We start from the raw sequence: 21,304 nt of genomic DNA on the forward strand, positions 1-21,304 counted from the left end.
GGTCTTGGTTTTGTTTTGTAAAGTCGCTGTTCTTAATGTTATTCGTTTGAGCCAATAAATTTACGTCTCATTTTCATTCAATGTACGCCACGTTCTTATTCTGTGAATGTGAAAATTTGTTTAAATGTTTCACTTTAAATACATCCGGCAGTAAAAAAATAAACATTTATTCTTATATACCGTCGGTCATCTGATTAATATTAACTCCTAAATACACATGCTACTTATTATATAATGATGTATTTCTATAAATATATGTAATATCTGTTCAGAATAGAGAATAGTATGAATGAGTAGATGTAATATATTTCATAAGGCCTTATGTATCTCCAAAATATTGCAAAAATTTCAAATAATATTTAAGATGACGATATACTTATTATACTCGCTGGAACTATCATTCGCACCATCTGGATGGTTGGCGTTCCACTACAATGCGTTTTAAAAACAGTTTTCTGCCACGCACACTAAATCTCTGGAATTCGTTGCCATCAGCGGTCTTCCCCAACAACTGCGACATTGGGTTATTCAAGAAAAGAGCATATTCTTACCTGAAGGGTAGGCAACGCACTGGCGTAAACGCTGGTGACCGTGGGCGGCGGTGAATCACTTACCATCAGGTGACCCGTCTTGCTCGTTTGCCTCTTAGTTGTTATAAAAAAAAAAAAAACATTATTAAATATAATCTTTAAAAAAAATAGTATACTTTCTGTGAAGTTTTCAAATAAATACTTGATTTACAAACAAAAACATTTTATGTATATAAAAAATCGCCTTACGTTTTTTGTCACATACACATATCGTGGAAACATAACATACATAAATATTTAATTAAGAAATCATGTTCAGCGTATTAATATTTATCTGATGTAGATCTCTTTAAGACAAAGTGTCGAACTAGTTACTCTAAATGTTTTTCCCACGCATTTGTATGCGTAGGCCAACCACTTAACAAGACATTTAGATACACAAATTTGTGATCTGCATATAAGAAAAACATAGTTCTTCTAACACTGGATGTTTTTTTCTTAAATAGAAACGACGCGACCTAGCCTGTCAAAACTTACATAACGATGATGCAATTGCTAAAGCGAGATGCTTTAGGCTTTTACTTGAGACGCGTAAGACAAAGGACATACACACGCAAGTTTCGTAATTAGTAGCGATTTGAAATTTTTATGCTAATAATAACCAGTTAAAACAAGGGCAGCAAATACACAGAATTGATTTAAGCCGTTGATTGAAGGTTGAGTTCCTTAGGCTAAATTAGCAGGTGACGTGAAATGTATGGTAGACCTTCGAATCTATATAATTTATGTATAAGGTTATATGTATGTGGGTATTGGTACGTCCACATGGTATGCTTCATTTTATTTCTGTAGATTACTACAATATATTTATATATGCTTAATGTTACAGTCTTTTCTTCGGTTTTCGTGAGTCGTATACATAATTCAAACAAATTTTTTTCATAGTAAAAAACATGAAATTAAATCGTTAAAATATTTTTTTTATTGCTCTTGTAGGCAGATGAGCATACGGCCCACCTGATGGTGAGTGGTTACCATCGCCCATGGACCTCAGCAATGCTAGGGGCAGAGCCAAGCCGCTGCCTACCAAATTTTCATTTTTTTACTGTCGTTGGGCGCTTGAAAGCCACCAATGCGGCATCGCGTCGTGCTCATAGTTATGCCGAACCAGTGGCTCCTTCCACATTTGAAAGATGGAACAGCTGTTATAAAATACTACTGAGACTTCGCCCTCATGCCTCAAGGATGGTTTCGGAATTCAAATTTCAACTACTCTGTGGCAAAAATTGCCGTGATGCCATTGTGGTATCTATCCAGGCAGGTTCTCAATTTCCCTAATAATTACGCTAATTCGTAAGCTTTGCACGTTCCCTTTCTCATAGTAATTCCCGTACCTATGTTGTACGTATGCTAGCTGCGTAATTACTTAGTAATAAACATAAGCTTAAGCTACCGACGGTTTAATCCATTTGAGCATTTGTATTTTTCCATACATCGAGTTTCTGGTGACTTTTACCATAATTTTATTGTGGTAAGAGCCACGGTGCTTCCTTTTTATAAAATGATAAATAATGTCACGCAAAAGGAAATATAATTGACATTCTATGCTTTTTTTTTTTGCTTAGGTGGGTGGACGAGCTCACAGCCCACCTGGTGTCAAGTGGTTACTGGAGCCAACATCTACAACGTAAATGCGCCACCCACCTTCAGATATAAGTTTTAGGTTTCCGTATTGTTACAACGGCTACCCCACCCTTAAAATCGAAACGCATTACTGCTTCACGACAGAAATAGACAGGGCGGTGGTAACTACCCGTGCGGACTCACAAGATGTGATGGTAGGGCATCTTGTCCGCCCGCGCTGGTAGTACCACCACCCTGACTATTTCTCCCGTGGAGCATTAATGCGTTTTGGCTTAAAGAATAGAGCAGCCGTTGTACTAAAAAAAAACACAGAACTCATGTTTCTAGATGGGTGGTAGCCTTTATGTTGATGATATTTATGGGCTTCGGTGACTACTTAATATCACGTGGGCCGTGAGCTCGTTCACCCATCTAAGCAATAAAAAAAACTTGGTTTTCTTACTTCGTGATTTCATTAGGCTCGAAGATGTTCGAATTTAATTATGTTCATATAAAGTTTTATACATAGTATTACCCAAACGATTTCCACCTTTATTATGGTATATGGACGCACCTTAAAACGATTGACTTGCGACATCGATTTATAATGAAGTAATTAAACAGGTAACAAATAATCACGTTTTGTTCCGTCTCGGATTCACATTGGTTTATAATATTTAATCTCTGTATTTTTACTTCCTCTGCATATTGACTTCCACGATATTACTTTTTTTTAAAGTCGTTTTATTGTTCATTAAGGATCAATTGAGGGACATTATGCAGATTAAATTACTGCAGTCACTCATTTAAACAGCTCAATTTATTTAAATGTATATCTTTCGTTACCAGTAATCGTTGCAAGTCAATCAAGACGGTTGGATTTGGTTAAAAACGCCGAGGTTTTAATGTTTTTTTTTTTTTTTTCGTTTCGTTGTTCGTAAAAATTTTCTGCATAACCTATTGTGCGATTGTCAGTTCATGAATAATTTATAGAATTCGGCATCGACAGGTTTGGCGGGATTTCGTAAATCGATTGAATGTTGTAATTGGACCCGATTTGTATCTGATCGCATCGCAAGACATTGACTGATGTGCAAATTCGATTCAATTACTAATCTCAATTTGACAGGTAATTCAAGTTTATGAACAATAAAATTTATTTTACAATGACATGTAGATTACTGTTGAATTTGTTACTGTTACTGCATTGTCCACATAAGAATGTTGCTTTATCAGATTAAAGTGTCATTTGGTTTACTACTTGATAAATACTGATACCAGTAAGGTAAATGCCAAGTTACTGTAAATTTTAATGTGTAAAAAATTAGAATACTCATGTTTAGATCCAAGCTTTATTTTATAAGGATTTTAATCGTAAAAAACCTGTATCGAGACGACTTATCTGAATGGAATATGGTTAAGCGTTTTTCGTTATTTTGAAATATACCTTAACGTGTTTTTGAATAATAAAAATAATGTTTTTTAATTCAAAAATTTTTTAAATCATAAAAAAATACATACGCAATCAGAACTTTTTATCTATATATTAATACGAGGAGTATGAAATTTTCCACGCTTATAGAGAATAGAAGTGCACAATGCTAATATTTAAAAAAAAGTGTGTGTGTCCGCTCCGACGCACGACTGGAGTTTACTGGATATAAAAAATTAAACGAAACAATACGAGAAATAGTTCTATATTACGACAACACGATACACTACAGATTATTAACAAATTAACGAGACACAAAACAAACGACTAACAAATATATGAAAATACAATAATGAGAGAAACGCGCGATCAGTACGAGGCTTTGTGGCGGACTGCCGGCGCAGCAGCCCGGCGTCACCTGCGATAACGCGGCCGCGCGTTGGCTCCTGATTGGCGCGCGCACGCATCACGCAATCAGGAGCCAATCAGGCGCATAAAGCATTTCGTGTGACATGCTAGGCGCATAACGCATTTCGTGTGACATGCTAGTACGATTTTGGTCCCCATAATTTTCATACCCCGGGCCTATATATGTAAATCGATTCTAAAGGAGTAAACTCCAAAAAAAAATACATTAAAGATACATTAAATCAATAAAGAAAACATTACACACACTACATACCGTGTATTTGACGCACACACACATGCATACTATTTACTGTCAAACTTTTGTTCTTGGCGTCTGTTGTCAAATTGAGAATAGATTAAATATTGTTTGTCTTTATTAATATTTTTTTATAGTGTAGTCTTGACGAAATTTGTGATTATAGAAGTATAAAATACAATCATAATAGTGTACAAACTTACAATTCCAATTAATTATAGTCTATATAATTTCGACTACTGCGGGACCTCTAGTATTTATTAATTTATTAAATTATCAAATAATTATCAAACATCTTGTTTTATAACGCGACTATTGTATTGGTTTAATTGAAAATATATTAAAATGATTGAGTAATGAGCGGTTATATTTCAAACTAAGAGTTCCTAATATATTTTTATTTATCATGAAAATGGTATTAATAAATTTTCATTCGGTTTAAACATAATTTAATATTACAATAACAACATGCTCGTTGTTTTTAAATTGATGAACATGACAATTTATTCTTAAATACTCAATTTAATTAAATTTTGATGACATCATTACTGACTTGCACATGAAATGATAAAAATTCGATTTTAAATAATAAAAAACATCGAACGCTGAGGTCGCCGCAGTTCAAGGTTTTTGAATATTTTTTTCAACGAAACTAATTAAGTTTGAATGTATTCATTTTATTTATAGTTTTCGTCAACTCATTTCGTTCTCAATTTTTGTGCTTTTTTTACAGCGAATTGTTAGTGGACGGCAGGCAGGCCTTCACGGTTCATTAGACAATTGAATCTTTAATTAACATTGCGTATTACACGAGGATCCTATTCGATAACGTTTCTTATGCAACAAGTTCTTTAACTTGGATAACAGATTTAGTAAACAATAAGCGTTACATGTTCGCTTTTAAGCGGTTTCAAATATTTGCATGCATCTATACTTCTATACTAATATTATAAAGAGGAAAGATTTGTTTGTTTGTTTGTTTCGAATAGGCTCCGAAACTACTGGACCGATTTGAAAAATTCTTTTTCCATTAGAAGCCGACACTGTCCCTGATGAACATAGGCTACTTTTTTAATTTTTTTTAAATTTTTTTTTTGGTTTCATGTGTGTTTTAATGTTTCCGAAGCGAAGCGAGGGCGGGTCGCTAGTACTTAATAATTAAGAAGAGGTTAAGCAAGTAGTAGGTGCTTCTGAATTTTACCTATGAAAATGTATTGCTTGTTGATTAAAACTTCTTCTTCTTCGTCGCTTTCTTCATTGCTGAAGGTCGTGTCCTTAAAACTTGACCGTTGCCTGTCTTGTGAGCTGTTTCCATCTCGTCCGGTCCTCAGCTGCTCGAATGGCGGTTGCGACTGGCAACCCAGTTAGAGCGGTTACTTGATCACACCAACGGCTAGGCTGATTAAAACAATGTTGATTAATTAACAAATAAATATAATAACACGATATATTTTAATCCATAATAAAAACGTTTTCTGAAAAGTTCTATTTGTTTAATAGTTTTTAAATTCTAAACCACGAGAAACAGTGTGTTTTTTGGAATAGTGTCCCCGATTATGTTATCATACACAATAAGGGTTTCTATAAGAGGCCTATATTTAATAATTACTGGTTTTCTTTTATTGCAGACAGTTCTAGTCAAAGAATTTCTTGTTAAATACGCGGCGATTAATGTTACATTTAAATTCTAGGTCGTTCTCAAAACGATCTAAGTGAACAGTTCACGAAGGTGATCAATTCCGTCCGTCGAATGATGCCTGACTGTTTTCTTTTGAGTTTGGTTCATTTGATGAATTAAAGTGGGTTATATTACCACGAGTCGGGGACGATGGCGGCCTGGCGGCCATAGCCATAAGAAGAGACGCGGCGATCCCCCCCCTGGCGATGGTGACCAGGGGCCAAGGGTTCGTCGCGGTGCAGTTGGAAGGGACCGTCGTGATCGGGGCGTACTTCTCTCCGAACAGGCCTACTGTCGAGTTCGGGCATTTCCTGGGCGGGATCGGGGCGATTGCTCGCCGCCTCGCTCCCCGTCCAGTGATTCTCGCGGGGGATCTCAATGCGAAGTCTGTCGCATGGGGCTCCCCCCGCTCGGACGCTCGTGGTAGGCTACTGGAGAGGTGGGCGAACGCGGCCGGCCTCTGTTTGTTGAATAGAGGTTCGGTTGCGACGTGCGTGCGGTGGCAGGGCGAGTCTATTGTGGACGTTACGTTCGCAAGCCCGGCCATCGCACGCCGTATCCGCGACTGGAGAGTTTTGGAGGGGGCGGAGACACTGTCAGATCACCGATATATTCGGTTTGATCTCTCCGCCCGCTCCACAGTCGCGGACGTCCACGGGGACCACCCCCGTGGTGCGTCCCGGTCATTCCCCAAGTGGGCACTGAAGCGCCTGAATAAGGAGCTCCTGATGGAAGCCTCTACGGTGGCGGCGTGGGCGCCCATGCGTCCACACCCGGTCGAGGTCGAGGGAGAGGCAGGGTGGTTCCGGGACACGATGCGTCGCATCTGTGATGCGTCGATGCCCCGGATCGGCCCTCGACTTCCTAAACGCCAGGCGTACTGGTGGTCGCCCGAAATTGCGCAACTCCGCGTGGAGTGCGTTCGGGCGAGGCGCGAGTGCGCCAGGCATCGCCGCCGCCGCCTGCCGCGGCGCAACGATCCGATTGCGTTCGCGGCAGCAGAGGCCCGGCTGCACGGCGCATTCCGCGTCGCGCAGAGGGCATTGCAGCTGGCCATCAGAAGAGCCAAGAACCAACATATGGAGGGTCTCTTGGAGACGCTGGATGAGGATCCGTGGGGGCGGCCCTATCATATGGTGCGCAATAAAATGCGCCCATGGGCCCCTCCGATCACGGAGCGTCTCCAGCCTCAGCAGCTGCGGGACATCGTCTCGGTGCTTTTCCCGCAGGAGCGGGAGGGATTTGTCGCTCCCGCTATGGACGCGCCGCCGGACTACGACGGCGAAGTCCCTGCTGAGGTGCCCCATATAACGGGGGCGGAGCTCCTTGTGGCCGTTCGCAAAATGTGCGCGAAGGACACTGCGCCCGGCCCGGATGGCGTCCATGGCCGGGTTTGGGCCTTGGCTCTTGGTGCCCTAGGGGACCGACTCTTGAGACTTTACAACTCCTGCCTCGAGTCGGGACGGTTTCCTTCATCGTGGAGGACGGGCAGACTCGTGCTGTTGAGAAAGGAGGGGCGCCCGGCGGATACTGCCGCCGGGTACCGTCCCATCGTGTTGCTGGATGAGGTGGGCAAGCTGCTGGAACGCATTCTGGCAGCCCGCATCATCCAGCATCTGGTCGGGGTGGGACCCGATCTGTCGGCGGAGCGGTATGGCTTCCGAGAGGGCCGCTCAACGGTAGACGCGATCCTTCGCGTGCGGGCCCTCTCGGAGGAGGCCGTCTCCAGGGGTGGGGTGGCTTTGGCGGTGTCGCTCGATATCGCCAATGCGTTTAACACCCTGCCCTGGTCCTTGATAGGGGGGGCGCTGGAAAGACATAGAGTGCCCCCCTACCTTCGCCGGCTGGTGGGTTCCTACTTAGAGGACAGATCGGTCACGTGTACCGGACATGGTGGGATCCTGCACCGGTTCCCGGTCGTGCGCGGTGTTCCACAGGGGTCGGTGCTCGGCCCCCTTTTGTGGAATATCGGGTATGACTGGGTGCTGAGGGGTGCCCTCCTCCCGGGCCTGAGCGTAATATGTTACGCGGACGACACGTTGGTCGTGGCCCGGGGGGGGAGTTTTGCTGAGTCTGCCCGTCTTGCTACGGCTGGGGTGGCGCATGTCGTCGGCAAAATTAGGAGATTGGGCCTCGACGTGGCGCTCAGTAAATCCGAGGCCATGTGGTTCCACAGGCCCCGGAGAGTGCCACCTGTCGATGCCCATATCGTGGTTGGAGGCGTCCGTATCGGGGTCGGGGTGCAGTTGAAGTACCTCGGCCTCATTCTGGACAGTCGTTGGACCTTCCGTGCTCACTTTCAGAACCTGGTCCCTCGTTTGTTGGGGGTGGCCGGCGCGTTAAGCCGGCTTCTGCCCAACGTCGGGGGGCCTGACCAGGTGACGCGCCGTCTCTATACGGGGGTGGTGCGATCAATGGCCCTATACGGGGCGCCCGTGTGGGGCTAGTCCCTGGCCGTGGGGGTGGCGAAGCTGCTGCAACGGCCGCAACGCACCATCGCGGTCAGGGTCATCCGTGGTTATCGCACCATCTCCTTTGAGGCGGCGTGTGTACTGGCAGGGACGCCGCCTTGGGTTCTGGAAGCGGAGGCGCTCGCCGCTGACTATAGGTGGCGGGCTGAACTTCGTGCCCGGGGCGTGGCGCGTCCCAGCCCCAGTGTGGTCAGAGCACGGAGGGCCCAATCTCGGCGGTCCGTGCTGGAGTCGTGGTCCAGACGGCTGGCTGATCCTTCGGCTGGTCGTAGGACCGTCGAGGCGATTCGCCCGGTCCTTGTGGATTGGGTGAATCGTGACAGAGGACGCCTCACTTTCCGGCTTACGCAGGTGCTCACTGGGCATGGTTGTTTCGGTGAGTTCCTGCACCGGATCACAGCCGAGCCGACGGCAGAGTGCCACCATTGTGGTTGCGACTTGGACACGGCAGAGCATACGCTCGTCGCCTGCCCCGCATGGGAGGGGTGGCGCCGTGTCCTCGTCGCAAAAATAGGAACCGACTTGTCGTTGCCGAGTGTTGTGGCATCGATGCTCGGCGACGACGAGTCGTGGAAGGCGATGCTCGACTTCTGCGAGTGCACCATCTCGCAGAAGGAGGCGGCGGGGCGCGTGAGAGACGCACAATCCCGCCGCCGTCGAGCGGGGGCCAGGGAGGCGGATTTCGCCCAAGCCCTGGCCCTCTAAGTGTTTCGGGTCCCCCTCACATGTCGGTCTGGGGACCGGCGAGGGGGGCCTAAGAAGACGACGTGCAAGCTGCTCTGCACGCGTTTTACGCAAGAGCATCCGGGTGATGGAAGGCCGGCTATCCTCGACCCACGCTGGTTCTGGCCCAGCGGGGTATTCCGTAGGGTAACCCACTCTAACCGGCGCCATCTAGGCGGGCTTCGGACAGTCTGCCGACCGAGAGGACTGGTGGTCGTGGCGCCGACGACCGCCAGTCCGGCGTCCCGAGGGGGAGGGTGATGGGAGAGATGTGCTCCGCACTAAACGCTTCACTTTCCCCCCTTTGCCTTGTCATGAGTTCTGTCTCATGCGAGGTTTGGACGTTGGTTGTTGAGCGACAGGAGGTTTTAGTCAGTTCGACTGTTACATACCCCGCCCAGTATCCCCAGAAAAGGGCGGAAGTCCGGCGATTTCCTCCTGACCAAAAAAAAAAAAAAAAATATTACCACGAGAGGAGTAATTCCGCACGTTTGTTTACGTATATTATTCTACACTGATGAACTGCTTCTGTTTTAAGTATATTCAAACAACTTACCATGTTTTTTTTTTTTTTTTTTATTGCCCTTGTAGGCAGACGAGCATACGGCCCACCTGATGGTGAGTGGTTACCGTTGCCCATGGACTTCAGCAATGCCAGGGGCAGAACCAAGCCGCTGCCTACCGCAAAATATACCATGTTCCTGCTACTGATTTTTAAACACCTATTGTGAGGCAATAGTTCCGTTAAGCATAGTTTTAATAGTAATTTTCCTGTACACCTCTTGTCTTTATAAAGGCTTAAATATTTCAGCTGTTGTTACGCAATCGGAGTTATCGGTACACTGATGTTCTGCACTTAAAGGCTACGTATTAGGGACACGGCTGGACCAACCATTTCATACAGTACACTTGTTTATTGATTGCGCAAGTATCGTTTACTGGTATTATTATGTGGTTTTAATATAAGTTACGTATTTGCTGGTGCTAAGACGTCTTGTGATTTTGCACGGGTAGGTACCATTACCTTGCCTATTTCTGCCGTGAAGAAGTAACGCGTTTCGGTTTGAAGGGTAGCTCAGCCGTTGTACTTTAAAAACTGAGACCTTAGAATTCATATATCAAGGTACCATCCCAACGTAACTTATCTAAGTAGTAAAAAAAAAGTTAATTGATATTAATATTTTGATTGCATTGATAGCATAGATTATTATAGTTTACGGTTCGTAACTACGAACTACTATAGTACTTTCGTCCATATTTCGCAAATTTTTATCAGTTTTTGTCATAAAAACAGCGCTAAAATTATACAAATTGTATTTCTCCGATTCTATTACGTTCAAAATTAATATACTTTATTAGTTTTAGTTTTGAGAATAAATCTTTTTTAAGGTAATCATCATCATCGTCATCATTATCCTGCCCTTCTCCCAGTCACCTGGGGTCGGCGTAACATGTTTTCTCCTTCCATACTCTTCTATCATATACCATTTCTTCGCTCACTCCCCTCTTACCCATATTGTCTTTCACGCAATCCATCCATTTCTTCTTAGGTCTACCTCTTCCTCTATATCCTCTATATATTTTTTAAGGTAAATTACTTCTAAAACTCTTTGTGACGTACATATTTACGAGCACATTGTATCGTTTGTAATGTTGTAATGAGAAGCACGCTCGAATAAATTGGATAAGAATTGTGTGCTTAGCTGTACCTTACACGGTCTCGGAATAAGTAATTTGTGTTATTAAATGTTTTGTCACGGCATAATCGGCGTTCGGTGTTACTGTATGATTACATTTAATGAGTATCCATGTTTGTTAGAAGTTTTTTTGTAATGTCAAGTTTATTTTAGTGTTTGTTTAGAAAAGAATGTTATAAAGACTGTGGGTAACATTGTGGATCGCATTTTTTACGTACCTGGGTTTATGTAAATCTGCTACATGCTAACGCTGGCTACGGAATGGACAAGGGTAATGTTAGGTATCTAAGCTGTTGTACCACATAGATTGCTTTTTTATGATTGAAAGATTACTGGTGGCCCGGAGGCCTTTCCAGTTTCACCAGGACAGGTGGGCGAGCAAAGGCTCAGCCAGGAATGGTGGGATTTGCTAACAGCTGCCCGAGCGCCTTCGAAGGAGACCTAACAGCTCAAGAGCAATCGCGATTGCTTCGCGAATTAATCTTATACCGGATCGGAATCGCGACTCGCTGAGAAGATCCGGCGAGAAACTCAGTGGGTAAATATAGATTGCTTTAGACCTTGCTTGAAAAAGCTTATAAGAAAGTGATTCATTCTATTGGATTATGTTATTCTCAATCAAGCGTAAATAAAGAAACAAATAAAAAAATGTATTTAAGTTATAGAAAAGTCATTTCGTACTGAAACTTTACATGTGTGTAAATACACTGACAATACATTGAGGTCATAACTTCTACTTATTGGCGGGATTGATTGATAATTTAATGTCGAATTCTTGGCAGTAAATCAATTGCGTAATTAGACCATCGACAAACGAAATATGACGAAAAAAAAAACAAGGCTCTAAAATAATATTCAAACTTAGAGAGATAGACACATTTTTGTGTTGTTTAATCTCGTAAATTTTTCTACTTTATAATTTTATAATGTTTATAATTTATTTTGGAACATTAAATTAAAGGAAATGTGACTATAATAAAATATTTTGTTGTCTAACAATTAATTAAGTACGTGGTGAATTAAAGTCATTGCGGTATTTCACCTCTTCATTGCCAAACCTAATAAGGGTTTCTTTTTCTTAAAGCCCGTCTTCAGATACAATATAGGAATTAAGTCAATAAAATACAAGAAACAGCGTAAGGAACACTCCTTACCAAAGATATTTCTGATTTTTTTATCGACAATTTCAGTAGTAATTCGATTGAAAGAAAACCTATCTTTGCGCTTCCGAAAATAAAATCGCTTTTTGAATGCTTGCAGATTTTTTCAGATTTAAATTTAATATTTGTGAAGAAAGTATCGACTTGTATATCGAGTTTCCATTTCTGACGATCGAGGTCAAGTGAGTCACGACTGTATACGGGAAGGCTGTTCGTTAACTTCTTGATAATCGATTCGGTAAACTGTTTTAGGCTGGTAGCACAGTTAGGTATTAGGATTTTTTTTTATTGCTTAGATGGGTGGACGAGCTCACAGCCCACCTTAAGTTGTGTGTTAAGTGGTTACTGGAGCCCATAGACATCTACAATGTAAATGCGCCACCCACCTTGAGATATAAGTTCTAAGGTCTCAGTATAGTTACAAAGGCTGCCCCACCCTTCAAACCGAAACGCATTACTGCTTCACGGCAGAAATAGACAGGGCGGTGGTACCTACCCGTGCGGACTCACAAGAGGTCCTACCACCGGTAAAATATACCAGGTATACCTGTAATCTGAAGCGAAGACCGCTGGAGGCACCCCGGATTCAAATAAATCTGTTGTCCCCGCAGATTGAATAATTACTTGTGTTACATGTTGTGACTGTCACATAATGACGATTTCTGCCGATTTAGGTGTTCAAGAAAGGGGGTATCCTGAACGTGGAAATCATTATTGATTTTCGGCTATGGAACACATTGCTTGGAACATGTGTTTCTTAAGCTTCCTAATAATAGATGTATAAAACTTGGTTGTGAGTATTTCCTAATACATTTTAAAGTGTCATCTTTTACCTACCAAAAAGACCCTAATTTTGTGTTCAAAATTTGTGTAAATGTATGCGAGATGTTTTAAAATTCGTTTTGGCCATATCAGACTGTAGATACCGCTAACGCCCTAGTTATTATTTGATCGTGCACAGTTTTGCAATTACAAATCAGTTGACATTTAAATTTATGTGCATCATAATAAAGCCTTGGATGAAAAATGTGAAAAATTTGACGTACAGACGCTAATGAAATGTATTATAAAGGAAGCTTGTGGTAATAAAAATATAGACGTGCTAATAACAGTTTTTTTACATTATTTGTTACGTTTATTATTTTTATTATTACAATGAAAGCGAAGGAGACCAGACATTAATGATTCCAACCGCCAACCACTATGGATTGTGAAGTCGTTCTCAATGACTTACTACCAGTCTTTACTACAGTTCTAGGATGTATTGCAAGACCACAAGTGTAGCTACTACCATTTTACCAAGGACTAATATCCTGAGCATGATTATCGTCATGTTCACGCATCCTGCACTAGGTTTGCCAATTCGCGGTCTCCCTCCAAGAATATGTGTATCTCAACAGTTATTGGTTATCCGGCTGATATGGCCAGCCCATTGCCACTTTCGCTAACTAATTCGCTTTTCTATGTCGATAACTTTGGTTCTCTATCGGATCTTCGTTCCGGATTCGATTCTTCAGAGAAACTCCAGGCATAGCCCTCTTCATTGCTCACTGAGTGACTTTAAAGCTGTGGACCAGCCCAACTGTGAGTGACCATGTTTCGGCTCCGTACGTCATGACAGATAGGACGCACAGAGCGAAGACTTTCGTCTTTAGACCCTACGGCAGTGATTCTCAACCTTTATTTTTGTTGCGGCACATATTTAACGATTTCAAAATTTGGCGGCACACAAAAAAAAAGATAAAAATTATTTACTTCCTACAACACACTGCATAAATATACGAAATAAACTAAAATATACTATACATTTTTTTGTGGATTTAAATATATATTCATGTTTAAAATATTTTTCTTTTAAAATGATATAATTTAATAATATTAACATTATTATATATTGAGAATCACTGCCCTACGGTATAGACGACGAAAGTACTCGACGTAATTTCCCAAATGTCGCCCAGCCCAGCTGTATTCTTCTACTGGCCTCGTTCTCGAAGATGTTTTACCCAACTGTAATGTGTGCCCAAGGTACACATGAGCATGATCACAAGCATAAAAAATCACTAAAACTTTGCATGTACTTGTTAGTGTTTTTGTAGTTATTAAACTGTACTTTACATATTTTCTTGCATATTAGTTTTTCTATAATCTTCCGAACTTGTAATATATTTTTTTTATCTTTTAGATATTTGTGTTTAAGTATTTGAGTTCCTTACAATGTTTTGTATTTTAATAAATCAATACGTAATCTGAGAACAAATAATACATGGTCATCTGTCTTTAAGCTATGATTCTTTGGTAGCTAAAAGTTTTTATATACGTTTAAATGTATGGATATAAAAGACTCAGAGAAAGAGCAAACCAACCTGGTTTTTAAACGAACATTTGTCGAATGTATTAATCGACCCCAAGATCCTCAACTCAGTAGTCGAATGCGCTAACTATTACGCCGCGCCGTCAAATCAAAATTTTGTTTCCTTAAAAATCATAAAAGAGTGCTAGTTTAATGATTAAATTTATAAAAATAATAATTAGTCACATTTTGTACGAATGATTAATACCGTGAAGAATAGCACTTAATTATAATTTACAAAATGAATCAAATTGTAGAACAGTCGTATCTTGGTAATGAATGACAACGGCTTTTGGAATACAATGTTTTTGTATGTGATATTAAGGTCAACGGAGATTAATTTTATTAATCTATTCAAGTCAAATTAATCGAATTTGGGGAAGTCTGACAAATCAATTTGGAAGGTTTCAAAATTTTTAATTCAAGGAAAGCGGTGAATGCTGTTATGAAGGCATGACGTGGCCCCTGGGTATTGTTGGGTTCTACTATCTAGCCTATTTCTGCCCAAAGTAATTATACTATCATATTAGGCTCATTACAATTTGGAACTAGTTACATAGTAGTAGTGAATTAGTATTTAATTTTTTATTTACTTTCGCGGTAGCATAGAATAAAAATAGGAACCAATTTAAAAACCAAACTTCTTTTTTTTTCTCGACGCGTCTTGCTCTCTGCGACTAACAGTCACGGCATCTCTTATGAATTATGATAATACGTGTATTTTTTGTACTGTCGTCAGAATGAAACGAGACAAGGTCAAAACATACAATTCGTCGTTAGAATTCATTGCGAAGAAATACATTGCCACTTTCACTCTTAAACTTGAAGAAGCACGTAAAAGGAATGAGCAATGTAAATTTTATTAAATGATTCATTTAAGAGTATGAAATATTAATAATAGAAAATTCAGAAATAAGGATGATTTGCTCGTTTCATTAACGTTGGAAAAAAAAATATTGAGCTCGAACAACTGTACCGCAGATCTGCCTGTTTTTATCGGGAAATAATGCATTAATAAATAATCCTTTAAATTTTGCATTTTAACTTTATTTTGCCTTCCTATATACCAGTAGCCTCAACTGTTCAATGAAGACTTGATACCATATGTCACAAGACGAGCAGTGGTTTTCACGTTGTCTATGCGCTTCGATTAACCCACGTTTGAGATTATTTTTAAAGATGATTCTAGAAAACAAAAATAGTGATACTATAGGTATTTTTAGTAATACAATGAAGCGAAGCTGCACAATAGAAATGGGTAAAATATATTTTTTTATTTCAAAATAATAATATAATTTATATTGTTTACTTCTTCACTTTGTCCTTTGATACAAGTGTTCGCTTATTCATAAACACACTTCCAGTGGTTCTTTATTCTGATATTTTACATAACAGAAAATTCTTTGCAATATATCGTTGTAATATTATGCAACTTAATTTACATGTTCCATAAAGTTATTATACTTAAATGTTAAAAATATAGCTAAGGCATTGTTTCCTCAGGATTTATAAATGTGGTTATATATCTGTGTTTGCAGTCAGCGCGTTTACTCTTCGAAACAGGAGCCAAGAAGCGTATTTACGAGCTCCAGTTAATGTCCAAATGTTAAAAAGACGAAACGTCGCTTCAGCTATAATCACTCACATTGCGCTTACTAACAACAATAGTCATCATCATCATCATCATTCTTTCCTATTACCATCTGCTGGGGTGTAGGGCTCGAATCAAATTTTTCCATTTATATCGGTTTTGGGCAGTCTGTTCTAGCTCCTCCCACGTCATGTCCAAGACCCCTAGCTCCTGCTTCACCGATACAACAATAGTAGTTAAAATTATATATGTCGTTTAAAAACGACAAAAAACGCTTGACCAACAGCTAATTTTATATTTTTTTGTCTTTTTGATCCGATTTGGTCAGCAAATTAGAGTGAAGTTACAAATTTATTGTATTTATTTTTATCGAAAGGAATTCGACTGTTTAAAACGGAATGCATGATAATTTCGTAGAAATAATAAGCAGGATTGTGGTAGTCCTACGGGCTTACAATATTACACCAGTTGTTCTTAACCCGTTTTATTGGCTTGATCTATGTTTAATCTCTATGTAATGGGGTTTTTTAACATAATAATATAAAAAAATGACTTTTAAGACCTTTTTCTACCGATGGAAAGGAGAGTCGTCAAGAGACTTGTCAACAAGTGCGTTAATCGGATAACAATTGTCCGATTAACTTGAAAATTAGCTCGTATCAAGGACTCATGTAAATAACATAAACTTATTACTTTAATTGTTTTAGCTTTACTTCAGTTTTCAATTTAAGTCAAGTTTTTTTTACATTTAACAATTTTTTTTAATTTGGTTACAATGCGGAAATAAAGTGTAATGTTTATTTTCGACCACAACCCGGTATGTTGAAACATTTTATTAATTATGTATAGTATTAATTTAACTTTATTGTTTTCTTGCAGGTATCTCAGTGATGAATTGACAGAATGCCCCTTACAGCACTATCTCGGGAAACGCCGCCGGCGTCACCGCCCTTACAGGCTGCAACATTTGAGGAGGTTCTAGCAAAGGTATAAAAAATTTCAGTTAGGCATAAAGTATCGTTTATTTTAGTACTGACAACTTGAGTTATGTGATTACGATTTAGTGTATCTACATCTATTCTAGAGCAGGTACTATATATCTGTTTTTAACTATTATACCGTCTACTGGTCGCAGGGCGTCGCCCTTTTTTGTAGTTAAGCAGAAATGCGTTTCGGTTTGAAGGGTGGGGCAGTCGTTATTCTGTAAAACTTAAACTTAGTATTCATGTCTCAAGGTCACCGGTGACCCCTTAAGAACAGGTGGCAAATCAATAAATAAAAATAATAATGATAATGAATATGTGAAATTTGAGAATTTGCTATTTATTGGCCCATCTTAAACAACATCACGTGGCGGCGCTGTAAACCGCTTTATAATTATATAAGATAACCGCGAACTAAAAGCATGATTCCACATGCAGATAATAGAGGAAGAGCCAAGAATCGTGATGTTTATTCGCTACCTAGCATTGCGACCTCTATTGTTCTTCTTCGGCGATCCAAAATATAGAACGATCGCAGTTTAGTTCAAAACAGTTTAAACGAAGTCATGATTATTTCGCGGCACATCCGACATTTTATATGTTTTTATAATATTTATAATAACACAATCAGCCAAAATAGTATCATCAGCCACACGTCGATTTAAATTTAAACAAAAACTAATTTGTGGCACAACACTAAAACAAGGTATCATTAAAAGATGTAACGATCCCGCTTTTATCTCAAGTTTTTGTCCGTGTCGGACGGACAAGTCATCATGTCAAATTCGTATCGCATCAAACAAGTTTTTGTGACAAAGAATAATTATTATAGAGTCTATAATATAGACAGAACAGCAGTGATAAAAAACGTACGGAAACCTTACTTAAGTTTTTTTTTAATTGCTTATATGGGTGGACGAGCTCACAGCCCACCTGGTGTTAAGTAGTTACTGGAGCCCATAGACATCTACAACGTAAATGCGCCACCCACCTTGAGATATAAGTTTTAAAGTCTCAAGTATAGTTACAACGGCTGCTCCAACCTTTTAAACCGAAACACATTACTGCTTCACGGTAGAAATAGGCAAGGTGGTGATATCTACCTGTGCGGACTCACAAGAGGTCTTACCACCAGTAAAAATCAATTTAGTTATTAGCAGTCATTCGTCCCGACATAAGGGGGGGGGATAGTTTAGACAGTATCTAGACATTGAAAACCAAGTATAGCTAACGTGAGTTCGGAGCGGTCCCTCTCGGACGAGGCCGTTTCTCGGGGTGGGGTGGCGCTGGCGGTGTCTCTTGACATCGCCAACGCATTTAACACTCTGCCCTGGACCGTGATAGGGGGGGCACTGGAGAGGCATGGAGTGCCCCGCTACCTCCGCCGGCTGGTTGGGTCCTATTTGGGGGCCAGGTCGGTCGTATGTACCGGGTACGGTGGGACCCTTCATCGTTTTCCGGTCGTGCGTGGTGTTCCGCAGGGGTCGGTTCTCGGCCCCCTCTTGTGGAATATCGGGTACGACTGGGTGCTGAGGGGCGCCCTCCTCCCGGGCCTCCGCGTTATTTGTTACGCGGACGACACGTTGGTCGTGGCCCGGGGGGATGATTATAGGGAGTCTGCCCGTCTCGCCACAGCGGGAGTGGCCCTCGTCGTCGGAAGGATAAGGAGGCTGGGTCTCGACGTGGCGCTCAGTAAATCCGAGGCTCTGTGGTTTCACGGGCCGCGGAGGGCGCCACCCGTTGACACCCACATCGTGGTTGGAGGCGTCCGGATAGGGGTCGGGGTGCAGTTGAAGTACCTCGGCCTCGTGTTGGACAGCCGGTGGGCTTTTCGTGCTCACTTTGCGGAGCTGGTCCCCCGATTGATGAGGACGGCCGGTTCTTTGAGCCGGCTGCTCCCGAATATTGGGGGACCGGATCAGGTTGTGCGCCGCCTCTACGCGGGGGTGGTGCAATCGATGGCCCTGTACGGTGCACCTGTGTGGGCTGAGCCGCGCAACCGGGCCACTATGGCTCGGTTCCTGCGCCGGCCGCAGCGCACCGTTGCCATCAGGGTCATCCGCGGATATCGCACCGTCTCCTTCGAGGCGGCGTGTGTTTTGGCGGGGACGCCGCCATGGGAGCTGGAGGCGGAGTCGCTCGCTGCCGACTATCGGTGGCGCAGCGAGCTTCGTGCTCGGGGCGTGGCGCGTCTCCCCGAAAGTGAGCTGCGGGCGCGGAAGGCCCATTCTCGGCGGTCCGTGCTCGAGTCGTGGTCGAGGCGATTGGCCAACCCCACGTGGGGGCTACGGACCGTCGAGGCGGTTTACCCGGTCTTTGATGACTGGGTGAATCGTGGCGAAGGACGTCTCACCTTTCGTCTGGTGCAGGTGCTGACCGGGCACGGATGCTTCGGGAAGTACCTGCGCCGGATAGGGGCTGAGCCGACGACGAGGTGTCACCATTGTGGACACGACTTGGACACGGCGGAGCATACGCTCGCTGTCTGCCCCGCGTGGGAGGTGCAGCGCCGTGTCCTGGTCGCAAAGATAGGACCTGACTTGTCGCTGCCTGGCGTCGTGGCGTCGATGCTTGGCAGCGATGAGTCATGGAAGGCTATGCTCGACTTCTGCGAGTGCACCATCTCGCAAAAGGAGGCGGCGGGGCTAGTGAGGGAAAGCTCTCCTCACTACGCAGAAACCCGCCGCCGCCGAGCAGGGGGTCGGGACCGGGGTCGTATCCGTGACCTGGCCCCCTAAGAGCTAGGGGTCCCACCCGTTTTGTGCGAGGAGAGACCCAGACGTGGGGTGGCGTGCTTGGCACGCTCACCCGCAATAGGAAGCCGGGTGATGGTAGACCGCGTTCCCCCGACCGCTCTGGGGGAAGGTGTAACGCGGCGCCATCAAAGCGGGCTCTCGGCCCGCTGAACGAGGGAACCGGTGGTCGTGTCGCTGGCGGCCACCGGTCCGGCGTCCGTGGGACGGTGGGATGGATGTAATGTGCTCTGCGTCAACCCTGTCCCGCCGTTTCAATAGCCCCGACTGGGCTCCGGCCCGGTCCGAGGTAGGGCGCCGGTTGTGAGCGGCAGGAGTTTTTAGTGGGTTCAACTCCCACATACCCCACCTGCCGCGCGGGTGGGGATCCGGCGATTTTCTCCTGTGGAAAAAAAAAAAAAAAAAAGTGAGTTCGGAAGTCTAGAGTATTTTACAGGAATATGGAATATAAATTCAATTATAATTTAAATAATTTTTCAGATTTATTGTATAGATTCGATTATTTTTATTGAGTTACAAGTAGACATTCTTTATAATATAAAATTCGGTAGGCAGCGGCTTGGCTCTGCCCCTGGCAATGCTGAAGTCCATGGCCGACGGTAAACGCTCACCATCAGGTGGGCCGTGCGCTCGTCTTTTTTTTTTATTGCTTAGATGGGTGGACGAGCTCACAGCCCACCTGGTGTTAAGTGGTTACTGGAGCCCATAGACATCTACAACGTAAATGCGCCACCCACCTCGAGATATAAGTTCTAAGGTCTCAGTATAGTTACAACGGCTACCCCACCCTTCGAACCGAAACGCATTACTGCTTCACGGCGGAAATAGGCGGGGTGGTGGTACCTACCCGTGCGGACTCACAAGAGGTCCTACCACCAGTGATTACGCAAATTATAATTTTGCGGGTTTGGTTTTTATTATACGATGTTATTCCTTCACCGTGGAAGTCAATCGTAAACATTTGTTAAGTACGTATTTCGTTAGAAAAATTGGTACCCGTCTGCGGGATTCGAACACCAGTGCATCGCTACATACGAATGCACCGGACGTCTTATCCTTTAGGCCACGATGACTTCGTCTACCTACAAGAGCAATAAAAAAATCGATTAGTTCTATTTTAAAATTTACTATTACAATATATGTTTACTTGGATCGCGGAATAATAGATATCTAGAGTAAAAATGTGTAATTTTTGTAAAACTCGACTATCAAACTGATAATTATTTGTTTTGATTTTCTATCGAAAATGTCACTAAGTTCTAAAAAAGCGCATATGGTGCTGTTTATTTCGGTAGACCGATTGTGTAACTGAGAATCATAACGTTAGTAATTAACTGGAATTACAATGCTAGTAGGTACCAAGGTTGCATTTTACGACTGCGATAACTCCTGTTGCTAATGTTATACGGTGCATGCTATTTATGACTTTGTTCTATTAACTTAACAAACACGCGAAATCCAGACTCGGTTCACTTTGCTTTTAAAAATCATCAAAGAAAAACTTAGTCGGACTCACCACGATATTCACCAGTCAGCGATAGTCTTGAAGAGAAACAAACAGTGGATTATTTTAAATATTTTTACGTTAATAATAATCGCTAATATGTTTTACAATAGTAGCAACTCTGTTTGTATTGTTTGTAATG

The 21,304-nt window shown here is 42.4% G+C and overlaps 1 protein-coding gene across 1 annotated transcript in view; it reads left to right on the forward strand.

Moving 5' to 3' along the window:
* The window catches only part of chas (chascon), a 161,235-nt gene that overhangs the window by 18,127 nt on the left and 121,804 nt on the right, over positions 1 to 21,304 (forward strand). Inside the window, exon 2 of the mRNA XM_089729139.1 lies at positions 16,802 to 16,909. Coding sequence (XP_089585265.1) covers positions 16,826 to 16,909 — 84 coding nt within the window. The 5' untranslated portion in view covers positions 16,802 to 16,825. The remainder of the gene's footprint in view (positions 1 to 16,801; positions 16,910 to 21,304) is intronic.

This window comes from Bombyx mandarina, chromosome 08, assembly GCF_030267445.1.
Source record: "Bombyx mandarina strain Sakado chromosome 08, ASM3026744v2".
Lineage (NCBI taxonomy): Eukaryota > Metazoa > Arthropoda > Insecta > Lepidoptera > Bombycidae > Bombyx > Bombyx mandarina.